At 31.1% G+C, this 14,695-nt stretch overlaps 1 protein-coding gene across 1 annotated transcript; it reads left to right on the forward strand.

Moving 5' to 3' along the window:
• The first annotated feature begins 7,799 nt into the window (after positions 1 to 7,799).
• On the forward strand, positions 7,800 to 9,380 carry LOC21403034 (galactose-specific lectin). Its single transcript, XM_010101636.2, has 3 exons — positions 7,800 to 7,964; positions 8,491 to 8,736; positions 9,126 to 9,380. Exons 1-3 carry the CDS (start codon positions 7,800 to 7,802, stop codon positions 9,360 to 9,362), a joined length of 648 nt encoding a protein of 215 aa, XP_010099938.1. The 3' UTR covers positions 9,363 to 9,380.
• The last annotated feature ends 5,315 nt before the right edge of the window (positions 9,381 to 14,695 follow it).

Consider the following 14,695-nt stretch of genomic DNA (forward strand, 5'->3'; position numbering starts at 1 on the left):
ATAAAAAAAAAAAAAGAAGAAGAAAAACAATACAACATGTATCCAACAATGAACATACTCAAAAACGTGAACAGATCGAAAATTTTCATTAATGCAAGGATCAAAGAAATACATAAAAGAATGAATATGAAATTTGAATGACCTGGATAAAAAAACAACATAATTAAATTAGTGAAAAAGAATACAAAAATCTTTTATGTACAAAAGAAAAGCCATGGACACAAAATCCGAGTAACACTAAATAAACAACAATATCAAAGATATTAGAATCCCACATTTGCGGTAGATATTGACACGATCCACTTAATAAAAAGAGGACAATCCTCCCCTGACAAGACGGTTTTGTTAGGTTGAGTTATACCAAATATCATTTGATTTCTGTAAAATGGTATCAGAGCAGGCCTAATTTTGTAATGTTGGGTCCCCCAATATCGACTTATTCGCAGTGGTTTGGCATGGTCCACGATGTACGTGAGGGGGCGTATTAGAATCTCACATTGGCTGGAGATATTGGCAAGATCCACTTAATTAGGCGAGGACAATCCTTCCCTAACAAGCCGATTTTGTTAGGTTGAGTTAGGCCCAATATCCTTTGATTTCTGCAAAATCGGCTTGTTAGGGGAGGATTGTCCTCACCTTATTAAGTGGATCATGTCAATATCTCCAGCCAATGTGGGATTCTAATACGCCTCCTCACGCACAGTGTGGACCATGCGAAACCGCTGCAAATAAGTCGATATTGGAGGACCCAACATTGCAAAACTGAGCCTGCTCTGATACTTTTTTTACATAAATAAAAGGATATTGGGCCTAACTCAACCTAGCAAAACCGGCTTGTTAGGGGAGGATTGCCCTTACCTTATTAAGTAGATCATGCCAATATCTCCAGCTAATGTGAGATTCTAATACGCCCCCTCTCGCACAACGTGGACCATACCAAACAGCTGCGAATAAGTCGATATTGGGGGACCCAACATTGGAAAACTGGGCCTGCTCTGATACCATTTTATAGAAATCAAATGATATTTGGCCCAACTCAACCTAACAAAACCGGCTTGTTAGGGAATGATTGCCCTCACCTTATTAAGTAGATCATACCAATATCTCCAGCCATGTGGGATTCTAATAAAAGAAAAAAACAGTAATAACAAAAGCAAACGAAGAACAAAAGGAATAGCATTAACGTAAAGTCGTAAACACAAGCAAATAAAACAAAAAGTAATAGCAGTAAAATAAACAACAAATAACAAAGACAGCCGTAAATAACAATAACAAAGACAGTCGATCAAGCAAATAAACACCAAACAATACACCTACCAGCCCATGAGTAAACAACGAAATCCAAAGAATTAAGACCTCAAATCAACGACCGATGAACTCAAGTCAACAATCAGCAACGAAGAACGTGAACGCGAAACACAGAACGGAACAAATGAGCGAAAAAACGTGGGAAAAAAATGCACACATACGATAGAATTCAAACATGAAAAAAGAGGAAAAATTAATAACCGGGTAAAAAAAATCATCATAAAAATCATACTGATTGATTACAATAAATCAATTAAAGTTAGAAAAGGGCAGCAAATATCTAAATTATAATAATAAAATCTGTCTACAAATAAATAAACTCTAACCATATAAAGAACATTACTGAAAATATCCAATAAGGGCAATACTGGAAAAAAATGCCATATGAAAAACAAATTAGTATTCTTGTAATATCATGAAATAGTCGATATTTTTAAAAATATAGGTTCAAAAGTAGGCATTTTAGGTAATTACTTCTAAATTAATTTCAAAGAAAGACAAAAGAAAGAAAATGAAACCCAAGCTGATTATAACGTAGTGTTCCAATTCCTATCCTACACGAAAGTTACAAGAAAAAACGATTATAAGTGTTGAGATTCTTATACAAATGAATAGGAGCGTAGAATCACCACGTAACGATTGCCCATTGTTTAACTCACACGTGAGGAGAGAGAAAGTGTTAAAGTATAAAATGATTGTGGGCTTTCAAATTAATTTACTCACACGATTGCCCATCCAGCCCACATGTGAGGGGAAGTGTTAAAGTATAAAAATGTTAAAGTATAAAATTATTGTTGACCCACCTCCTAATAGTTTAATTTTTTGGGATGAATTGATAAACTAACAATAATATGATGCAGGAAGTGACAAGGAAAAATGACAACAAATTAATAATGAATTTGGCATTTCAATGGCTATATGACTACAGCTTCTATGTGATTCCATGATTTGATTCGTCAAAACCATGTGATTATATGTAATGGATTCCCCCGCCCACCCAATTTGGTCACCTTGTCCAACAATTGACCTCCTGTGTTAACTTTTCTTTTTGTCTTCGCTTCTAAACTATTCGAACAATTCCAGGATGGAGATTGAATAAGGTTATTTAAAGTTTGTTTGGAACATATATTCAAACCAAAATTTAGGTTTTGTTATAATGATTTTTATCTCATAAAAATATTAAATTTCAAAATTTTCTCTAATAAACCTAAATTATGACTTGAATATATGTTCTAAATGGGTCATAAAATTCTTGAAGACTTTAAAGAACGTTGATGATGAGATTTTGAAGCTTTTGTTGTTTATTACAGCTCTTTCTTATCCTATATTTATTAGAAAATTTTCATTTTTTTGGGTGGAATGAATATACTTGTTTTTCATCATACAAAATGATGAAGCTAGTTTTAAAGCATAGAAGCTTGGGAGAAGATGAAAGTAAAAGGAATAAAAAGCCAGGAAAGAAAATAGAATGACAAGTTTTATAAGTTCATGTGAAAACAGGTATTATTAGTGAGTTTAGCACTACTATAATATAATTTTTTTCTTATTAAATAGAAACTTACAAATATTCACACTACGAACGAGAGCCTTTTCCCTTTTCTTATTACAGTTTGTTGGTTAAAAATCGGTACAAGTTCTGAATATATATAAAATTCTTATTAAACATTCCTTCATCAATAAATATTCATTGTTAAAAAGATAAACTTGCTGTTTCATATGAACATAAAAATATGTTTTAAATAAATTTAAAAATATTAAGGTTGATTATAGCCAAAAACTTTACAATATCTCAAAATGTGTCATATTAATTTACTATTTTTATAGAATTTCACGCGTACGAGCACGAGACTCCAACTACTTCAATAAAACAGAAATATATATATATATAATTCACAGGTATTGTCTTCTGCCAGCCGGACGAGCCACACCTATTTTGGGTCTAGATTGATGAGTAAAGATTTTAAGGCAAAAAAACTCTTGTCGATCATCTGGCTCAGGCCTCAGGTTTTTTTTTTTTTTTTTTTTGGTTGTTGTGCAGATCTGATAACACGTAGAGATGTCACTTGGTTGATGTCTGGTTAGAAGGATATATTATAACCGGTTGAGGAGCAATAACGTAATAGGACATGTATATAATAATGTAGAAACACACTTTAAGAAAGAAAAATGCGATACAAAAACGAACATGTAACTTTCTGTAATGACAAGTGTATCTTTTTTTGAAATAAATGCATACATGACATAGTCTCATGTATATTGCTCAAATTGTGATGATTCATTTCATGTGTGTTTAATATCGTATGCTCTAACGAGTCATTATAATTTTGAAGATTGAAGAGAGTTGTTTGTATATGAAACAACAAATTGTACTGTACAAAAGCACCAAAAGAAAAAAAAAGCAAGGTCCTCTATGTTCCTAATTGTGCTATTGAAGTTGTCAATTGCGAGTACAAGTCAATAAGAAAATTTCCAATATTTCAGGTACATTGAATGAGTAAAATAAAATACATTATACAACTCATGGAATAGAAAAGGGAAACATTTTTACTTGTGACAAGGAACTCAGTTTTCTTAGAATTGCTCATTAATGATATACTCAATTTCTTAAGACTCATCGTCTCTAATTCATTAATAATATACTCAATTTTCTAAGACTCCCATCGTCGCGTTGTTTTTATGATAGTTTTTCTCCGTAGTTGAGGGTTTAGTCTCAGTTCATTTGGCCCCTTTTAAAGAGAATTAGAGTATAAAGCTCCAATAGTTTGTTTTCATTATGCCTGCAAACAAGTAGGAATTTTTTTACAGGAAAAGAACTAAGCTTGTTTGATATTTGGAATCTTCTTTTTAGTCATGCAAATTAAAGCTTTGTTTCTAATATTTCATAAAGCAAAATAGGCTAGAGTAGTTAACCATGTAAATGAGTTAGGATTTTTACCCTTTACTCTTGATTCATAACATTTTTAGCCAAATAATTACATTAACAAAAGGATATTTATCAAGACTAAAGCGTAAATGTCCAGACTTATACACTTTCAGAAGTAAATCTCCATTTTTTCGAGTAAGCACTTTGGATGCAAGAGTATACATTAAAGGCCTATCATAAAAATAATAAATATCAATAACGTCTTCCCTACAATTGAACATGGTTTCCAAAACAGAGTCATGCCTGCTAACATTACAGTCAATAAATAGCATTAGAAATGCTTTTTTAGTTACCAATACAGATGCATAAGGACTAAGACAATATTGACTTCTTGCTATTTTTCGATACAAAAACGGGAAAACACAGAAAACAAGCAAAAGTGAAAATAGGGAAAAAAAAAAGCATCAATAGTTGACTCATTTCATGATCTTCAACCATTTAGCAGGACTTCTCTTCTGCTTTGAACCCCAGCGTTTTGCCCTCTACTTCTTTGTTACGAAAGCAAGATTAGGTTTATCGGATTTTATCGTTTACTTTTTATGCCACTTGACTCTGCATCAAAAGCAAGATTAGGTAAAATCCAACTCCCCATGTGTTTCTTCTCCCACTGCAAACTATTCCTCACGTTTAAGATAATGAAACCTCATCACCAATACAAAAATATCATACTGCTTTGCCTTCTTTCAACGTAGAAACAGTAGGACTCACAATATCTACTACTTTCAACTCATCTAAAAACTAAAGAATTTTAAAAAGAGGAACCATGTCTTCAATTTTGTCTGTTTCCATACTAAACTTATTAAAACTACATTATTTACGACTTTTCTATGTTGTTTACATATTCAAATAAACACAATCACAACTTCGGATGCTACTTATTATACGAATAATTTAAACTACATTGAGAATCCCCAATACAAAGCACACTTTATAGTGTTTCTATTACATCTAAATATAGATTACATTTCAATTAAAAAAACATTCTCTGAGTAACATATTAAAACTGCATTATTTACGACTTTTCTATGTTGCTTACATATTCCAATAAACACAATCACAAGTTCGGATGCTACTTATTCTACGAATAATATAAACTACATTGAGAATCCCCAATACAAAGCACACTTTATAGTGTTGCTATTACATCTAAATATAGATTACATTTCAATTAAATAACCATTCTCTGAGTAGAGCATATATTTCAAAATATACATTGATGCTACTTATTAAAACTGCATTATTTACGACTTTTCTATGTTGTTTACATATTCAAATAAACACAATCACAACTTCGGATGCTACTTATTCTACGAATACTTTAAACTGCATTGAGAATCCCCAATACCAAGCACACTTTATAGTGTTTCTATTACATCTAAATATAGATTACATTTCAATTAAATAACCATTCTCCGAGTAGAGCATATATTTTAAAATCAAATATAAGATTAGACAGACAATCGTTTCACTTCGTATAACTCACTAACAATTTCTTTCATCTAAACTATTCAAAATTAACTTTGTTTCAATAATCGAAACCAAAACCAAAACTAATCCTTCACTCCACAATCGACCCAAATATTGTGCTACAATACAAAAAATTTATCCAATTTGAATAATACCAAAAATGGGCCCAGTAATTTGGTCGCAAAATGCAGAAAAATGAGAAATTTCATAAGGGCCCATTTAAGAGATATTTGATATTTACAGTACCTTATCTATTTTACCATATACATGCATATATGTGTATTACTAGTTTAATTTATTTATTTTTTTGTATCCTTTGAAATTCATATTTATCTAAATTTTTCGAGTGAGTATATAGTCGAAGTGAGCGGTTACACTGATAATGTGCAAGGTTATACATTAGTACGCTCTTTAACATTCAAGACAACTAAGGTAACCTTATGGACCATTTGAAACTACAAGCGGCACACCTTTTAATCTCTCAATTCAAAATGACTTGATTGTTGGATTTAAACAAAGTATCGACTATTGGTTGGACTACATAGGGTTTCATTTATCCCCTTAAGAATATGAGTAACTAATGAAAACAATGATGCTACTAAGATGGATTTTCGCTTTCCACTTATAAATAAATTCAAATCAGCAAGTATGCAATGGTAATATTTTATGTTGGTTTTGCTAACTCTCTTATTACCATATATACATATGAGGAATGATTTGAGGTGTATTTGTGATGTTTGAAATAAAAGATCTATCTAGTGAGCATGTTGGTGTTGTGTAATATAAGTTCTTGAATTTTCTATTTTCTATTTTTTTTTGTTCTAGATTAATTTAAAAGCTTTTTGTATGAGTATCTCTTGAGTTTATCGCTTCTGACAAATCAGTTTCTAAACTAAAAATTGTGACATTAACCACTCAAATTTTTAAATTCATGTCTAGCAAGTTCAATTTTCAATGGTGTTTAACTTTTAACGGATTTTCTTCACATGCCCAACACGCGACTTTCAAGTTTCAAAGGAGGGTAAACCTGCATAAAAAAGAATTAGAGAAACAAAAACAATATATATATACATATTTAAAAGAAAACTCAAAAAGTAAGGCCGATTTTGATTTGCAAACTCTAAAGTTCTATTGATGAACGAATCATTGGTCGAAAGTATGGTTGTTGATTTGAATGATCGATGTTAAAATGGATGATTCTGGCAAAATCTGGCGTCATCTGGCTGCTGCGACGACGTCATCTGGAGGGGACAGAGATGTGCCGGCAATGGTTCGGCGACGTTGGCATTTACATAGTTCAAGATTTATTTTTCTACATTTACTTTATTATAGATTCATCCTGTAAAGTTGAGAAATTCAATGTGATCCAAAATCAGTTGCGTGGAATGCTGTGTTCGTGATGAAATTGCTCAACATATATGGAGAGGAAATCAATGAATCAGATCTAACTAAAAACTTATATTTTGTGGATAATTACATGCTAAGATACATGAGTTTATGACTTGAGTCAATGCAGATTTGTAGTTTTTATGATATTAAAATAGTTTATTAGTTTGTGTTTTTACTTTATCAGAATGCCTAGTTATTAAATTAAGAAGAGAAAGCAAAGACACATTAAGTGAACTCCCGCGGTGTGATTTCAGCACTGGCCCAGTATTGTTTGTTACCAAAAAATTTTCGACAGAAACTAAATTTCATTTAACGCCATATTGTTTGTTACCAAATTATACGCCATCCTACCCACCAATATCGGCGTGCAAAGATCAATTGAGCGTTCATCCTTTACAAATGTTATCCAATGAGATTCATGTTGGACTATTAGCGAGAACTACACAAAATTAATGAAAATTAATTATTCTGGAGAGCTTATTTAAGAAAGATGAAATATAAGACAATCGTACTTTTTTGGAGTGTATATGATAATCATTCTATCTACCTACTAGTGATAGCGTGAATAATTTGAAATTCCTTCATTGCCCCTAAAAATTCACAAAATTCCAAATTAGTGTAGGAGCCAAATTACTATATATAGCCAAGTAAGTGCATAAGTTTCTCCACATCCAAATATCTACGTAAACTAGATTTCAATATTTTCAAGCGGATGGCTTCCTCTTCCCTTCTCTCCCTCTCCGGCCTTGTGCTTCTCTTCTCCATCTCCTCCGCTACTCGCAAGTGGTCTTCTGAAAGTGGCTGCAACCAGAAACCGATCTCGATAAATGAGGGCGCCATTGGAGTTTCTGAAGACCTCCTTAAGCTCAATGGGATGGTGAGAGCACATATATATATATATATATTTATATATTGGTTTTGTAGTGACACACATCTTTTTATACACATTGATAGCATTGCATTATAACTCTTCTACGATGACATATTTATTGATGGTTCTTTTATATGTTTTACTTTGATTTGTTAGAACATACATGTAACACCATTTTGTGACCTCGATAACGAGCTAAGAGGTATGATAATTCTTTACTAATTGCTCAAAATTATCCTAAAAAAAAAAGTTTTACAAGAGAATATATCATATCTCTCAAACTCGGCCATTTGCTACTAGCTATCTATTAAACTCGGTCATTAGAAAAAAGTTGCAAGATTAGAAAAATTTTAAAGTTTCAAATTTATCCATTATTATCATCTAGTCAAAAACCTTTTTTATTGGCTTGCTATGTGTATGCTTTACTAATACACAACTCATAATGAATCAAATAAAGTTTAAACCTGAGTTTTAAGATTGCAAATCATGTATGTTGAAGATTTATCACTGTCGTTTTGAAAATATTTTGTAGGAAGTTAAAAACAATCAACAAAGTGGGAAAAGCCAGGCAATGACTGTAGGAACATGGGGAGCCCAAGCGACTAGCTCTAATGGTGTAGCTTTTGATGATGGTGTATACACAGGAATAAGGGAAATAAACTTTGAATATAAAGATGAAACAGCCATTGGGAGCTTTCAAGTGACCTACGACTTGAATGGTGCGTCATTTGTTGCAGAAAAACATTCAAGCTTTATAACAGGCTTCACACCAGTGACGGTTAGTCTAAAATTCCTTTCTTCATTCTTTTAAGTTACATAATTTCTTTTATAGCATTGTTACTCGTAAAAGCATTCAGTTACTATAAGCTGAACATGGCTCCATCAATGCATACATACATATATATATATATATATATATATATGGGAATTTGTTTACACAAAAAAATTTGGAATTAGAGCCGTCTATAAGATCTATTATATTTTCTAAGTTAAAATATCGTTTGTAAAACGCTCCCTCACACATTAAGAATAAATTATCGAATATTAAGATATACAGTATAAATATTATAATTTTAAAATATTTAGTTATAAATACATACCATATACATACATATATATGTGTTACTAGTTTAATTTATTTATATTTTTGTATCCTTTGAAATTCAGATTACTCTAGATTTTCCGAGTGAGTATATAGTCGAAGTGAGCGGGTACACTGATAATGTGCAAGGTTATACAGTAGTACGCTCTTTAACATTTAAGACTACGAAGGCAACCTATGGACCATATGGAACTACAAGCGGCACATCTTTTAATCTTCCAATTCAAAATGGCTTGATTATTGGAATCAAAGGAAGTGTCGGCTATTGGTTGGACTACATTGGGTTTCACTTATCCTTTTAAGATTTTGTGTAACTAATGAAAACAATGATGCTACTAAGATGGATTTTCGCTTTCCACTTATAAATAAATTCAAATCATCAACTATGTAATGGTAATATTGTATGTTGGTTTTGCTAACTATCTTATTACCATATATACATACGTGGAATGATTTGAGGTGCATTTGTGATGTTTGAAATAAAAGATCTATCTAGTGAGCATATTGGTGTTCCGTAATATCAGTTCTTGAATTTTTTTTTTCTTTTTTTTTTGTTCTAGAATAATTAAAAGGTTTTTTTTTTTCTTTAGGAGTACCTCTTGAGTTTATTGCTTCTGACAAATCAATCTATAAACTCAAAATTGTGGCAATTAGCTCCTTAAAATTTGAAATTTATGCTTGGCAAGTTCAATTTTAAATGGTGTTTAACTTTTGACGGATTTTCTTCACATGCCCAGCAGGTGACTTTCAAAGGGAGGGTAAACCTGCATAAAACATGCGTAAAAAAGAATTAGAAAAACAAAAAGAATATATATATATATTTATAAGGGAAACTAAAAAAGTAGGGCCGATTTTGATTTGCAAACTCTAAAGTTCTGTTGATGAACGAATCATTGGTCGAAAGTACGGTTGTTGATTTGAAAGATCGATGCTTAAATGGATGGTTCTGAGCAAACATTTCCGCTTGAGTGCTAAAAACTTGAATTTTAATTTGAAGCCAGAAAGAGGTGAAAGAAATATATACTTGAATGAGAAGACAACAAAAATGGAAAAATCCATTTCAAAGGCGATTGCTTTAAATCATCTCGACTTTAATTATGATTTTTATTTTTTTTACTTTTCTTTTATATATATATATATATATATATATGAAGAGAGTTCAAGAAAAGTTTCTTTTCTTTTCTTTTTTTTCTTCAAAAATCATTCACAATAAAATATGCAGTTTCCACAAAATCATCAGCAAAACATGATGTTCCTAATACTGCATGCTCTATTAAATAAAAAGTATTCATTAGAGTCGGCAAAATCTGCAGTTCTTCCAATGGCGTCATCTGACAGGGACGACGTTGCTACGCCGGAGATCTACATGATGAGGCTAAGGGTGGGGCTGCTGCGATGACGACATCTGGAGGGGACAGAGATGTGCCGGCGAAGGTTCAGCGACGTTGGCATTTACATAGTTCAAGATTTATTTTTCTACATTTACTTTATTATAGATTCATCCTGTAAAGTTGAGAAATTTAATGTGATCCAAAATCAGTTGCGTGAAATGCTGTGTTCGTGATGAAATTGCTCAACATATATGGAGAGCAAATCAATGAATCAGATGTAACTAGAAACTTATATTTTGTGGATAATTACAAGCTAAGATACATTAGTTTTTGACTTAGAGTCAATGCAGATTTGTAGTTTTTATGATATTAAACTAGTCTATTAGTTTGTGTTTTTACTTTATCAGAATGCCTAGTTATTAAGTTACGAAGAGAAAGCAAAGACACATTAAGTGAACTCCGGCGGTGTGATTTCGGCACTGGCCCAATATGAGGGTACTATTCAACGTTGATCACGTCTTGACATTGTTTTGGTCTCGACATCAAGTTCAAGTTATATTTTTGTTTTTTGTTTAGAAAAATATGTAATTGTCAAGCGTGTATTTTGTTTTTTATTTTCAAGCAAAAAAAAAAAAAATTGGTAGTTACCAAACATGTTTCTTGTTTGAAAAAATAAAAAACATTAACACGAAAAACATTTTAGTTTTTTGTTTAAACAAACAGAAAAATAAAACATTACCAAACATGGCAAAAAATTCTCATTGAAAAATTTGAATATAAATTTAAATTTTTTTAAGAGAAAATACTATAGCAAAAAGATTTAAATAGTAGTTTGAACCTATAAAATAAATTCATGGTAAGTGTGTTCGGGTTTAGCTTTTGCCCCAAAAGTTTTCGTGGATTGATGAATTATACGACTCAACTTTTAATTTTGATAAATTACACCTAAATTTAATATAATGTTGCATAATACCCTCAATTCAACGCATTCATGTCAGCGTCTAAATTTGAACAACAATAATTCATACAATTATTATTACATTTTAAAATAATTTCCCAAAATTAAAAATATTGGCGATAACATGCCAATTCGAATGAAATTTAAGGGAATATATTTTTTTTTTACTTTTAAATAGAAATAATAGCACAAATAAATAATTTTTCTACTTCGTGGATGGATTGGAAAATTTTTTTGGAATTGCAGCAGAATAGGTTATAGAAATTTTCGATTAAAACAAGATCTTTTACCTCATAATACTATATACAATAATTCTTTGAAAATCTAAAATACGTATGAATAATAAAATTCTAGTGGATCAAGCTTTCTAAGAACTTTGAGTTCTCACACCATGTTACCTTGCTTGTTATATCTCTCTTTCTCCATAAATAGAAATGTATGCGGGAAAACTTTATAGATTCAGAGTTTACCAGAAACCAAAAGGAAATAATCACCCAATTTTTTCTTCCTCCTTAATCAAATCATTAGCGCTGTAGAAACTGAGAACACTAGAGGAGAGGGTCATGGAATTCTTCTCTTGAATAACAAGTAGTCTAAAAGCATTGTGAGCCTCAACAAGCTCTTTTATAGTCTAACTAGGTACATTTGAGTTATATATAAACATAATTTGAAAAAGATATGAAGCATAAAATTTTTCCTCGTTATAAGTTACAATCTTGTAATATTTAGTTAATTATTTTTTACCAATAATTGGCAAATAACTTCGAATTAGAGGAATTTTGGTTCACCGATCCGAATTGAAAAAGTCCAGCTCGAATGACTAACAAGGTTTAAATCAGTACTGTTTGTTGCATCATTTAATATGGGCATTTGGGTTAAATACACAATTTGAATATGCTCCAAATCTTCAAATAATTTTACAATTTTAACCTATATGTAAAAAGGGTTTCTATTTTTTTTCTCCCCCTCTTATACCGTTAAGCTTTAAAATGTCATACTTCTTCATTTCAACTCCAATTAAGTTGATTCTTCATCCTATGTATTTATAACAAAAAGATGAACAAATTTGTAACCATATAGCCTATCAAAATCTACCATGAGCAATGAGGTTCTGAAAGATTTGTTCCAAAACAAAAATTCTCAAATTATTGTTCTCAAAACTATATCCAAACACAAATTAGACATTATTTACCATTTTGATACTAATCGTGTATAACAAAAAATTTTAAAAACTTTTAGTGATACTCTGTAAAATATATAAATTAACGATAGAAATAATTAATCTAATTATTTTTATACCTTTGAAGTCATTGGTACGATATCTTCTTAATTTCTAAGTTCTATTCATTACAACAACAAAACAAAACAGAAAAGATAACTATTTATTTAAATACATACACCTACCATCATTGACTTCCCCAAATAGGTATTTTCCTTGTTGGTCCTCTTCTTCTTTCTACCTTCCACATAATTTTCTTCACGCATTCATTTGCAGGAAATTTCTTACTTTTAAACACTCATCTTTCGATCACATCAAAACTCAACCTCACTTTAAACACTTGGAGCTAGCTAAGAAAGCCTTAATTTTCTCATTATAGCTATTGCTTCTTCTTCTTCTTTCGAGATCAACAATGAAGTCTTTATGCTGCATTATGCCGGAAACACATTCAAACCTACAGAGATGAGGAGATTCTTGACAGAGTAGATGAAATTTCGCCTGCACTTTCGAGGACAATAGAGGAATCGATGATTTCCATAATCGTCTTCTGGAAAGAGTATGCTTCTCGAGATGGTACTTTTGGATGAGCTCGTGCACATAATGAAATGCAAGAACGAAAGAAGCCAAATTGTCTTACCTATCTTTTATGGCATCGATCCGTCGGATATTAGGAAGCAGAAGGGGAGTTATGGTGATGCTTTCGCTGCACATGAAGGAACGTTTTGAGCACAACAAGATCAAAGTGAAAGAGTGGAGGGAGGCTTCGACTGCTGCGGCTGATCTATTTGGTTTTCATTCACAAGATGAGTGAGTAATTGCATCTTTTTTTTCTTTTTTTTTTTCTTTTTTGCTACAATAATGTGTGATTATTTGGGATCCGGAATGTGAGAAGGAAAAAAAAGGGTCTTAATTAGCAAGTTTCACTAGATGGAGATGTAGATGCTGCGGCCAGATATTGCTTTATTGTATATAATTGTTTTATCTTGATCATATCTAGTTATCTATCACTAGCTGGGCTGATGAAAAAAAAAAAAAAAAAAAAAACAAGAGAAAGAGTGAGAAATCATTACTTCCTCAGATTCGTGAATTTTGTTATTTTTAGAATTAAAATATGTGAAGAGTTTTACTAAGAAATAATTAGTTTGAACGGCAGCTTTTCATTTTTCAAAACATACAAAAAAATAAATTAATTAATTAAAGTGCCGTTAAGTTGTAAGATCATCTCTAATGTAAATGTCAGTACCAATTATATATATAGCATTAAAATGCATGATAATAAGACATTTGACATGTTGTGTTCTAATGCATAATGTTATTTTAAATGCTAAATCTACTTTTGACTATAATCATTGAGTTTTGAAAGATGTAAAAGTAAAATTTTAATTTAAAATAATTTGAAAAAGTAAATGTTGCAATGATTAATTGAAAAGGTAAACATATATACCAACCAATACCAATCAAATGTCAAATTTATCATATGTTATATTTGTTGACAAATTTACCAAAAAGTGTAGCATAGAGAAAAATTTAGCACAAAAAATATACCACTACTTTGAAGAATATTTTTCACACTCAAATGTCAAATTTTTCATTGCCACATCAATTATAAATTAATCAGCAATTGATGTCTCTAATTATCTCTAAATGACCTGCCACACAAGCAAAGCCGTTAAGTTTATAAGCAGAAATGGATAGAGGGGGTAACTTGATCTATTTTTTATATATTAGGGGGTATTTTGAACCATTTTGAAAAGTCAATGGGCACTTTGAAACAATATACCTACTTTAAAGGGCATTTACGAAAATAATAGTTTTCAACATGATGCATAGACTCATATTGCTCAAGATATACGTTTCAAAATATTCCTATCATACTAAATTTAAAGTAGACCTTACTCAAGGTCTGCAATTTCTTCCTTCCTCTAAGATATTATTATTTGTATAACTACCCATTAGACCGATTTTCATAGATTATCATAAAGAAAATCTTATTGAACTTTACAAATCTTGTAGCAAGCTTAAGCAACTTTGGGGTGGTGTAAAGTTGTGCTCATATTATATAAGTGTTTTTGGTAAAAATAATAATAATTATTATTTACTAAAAAGGGATTTTCATTTTCCAACTTT

The sequence above is a fragment of the Morus notabilis genome, unplaced genomic scaffold (genome assembly GCF_000414095.1).
Source record: "Morus notabilis unplaced genomic scaffold, ASM41409v2 Scaffold604, whole genome shotgun sequence".
NCBI classification, from domain to species: Eukaryota; Viridiplantae; Streptophyta; class Magnoliopsida; order Rosales; family Moraceae; genus Morus; species Morus notabilis.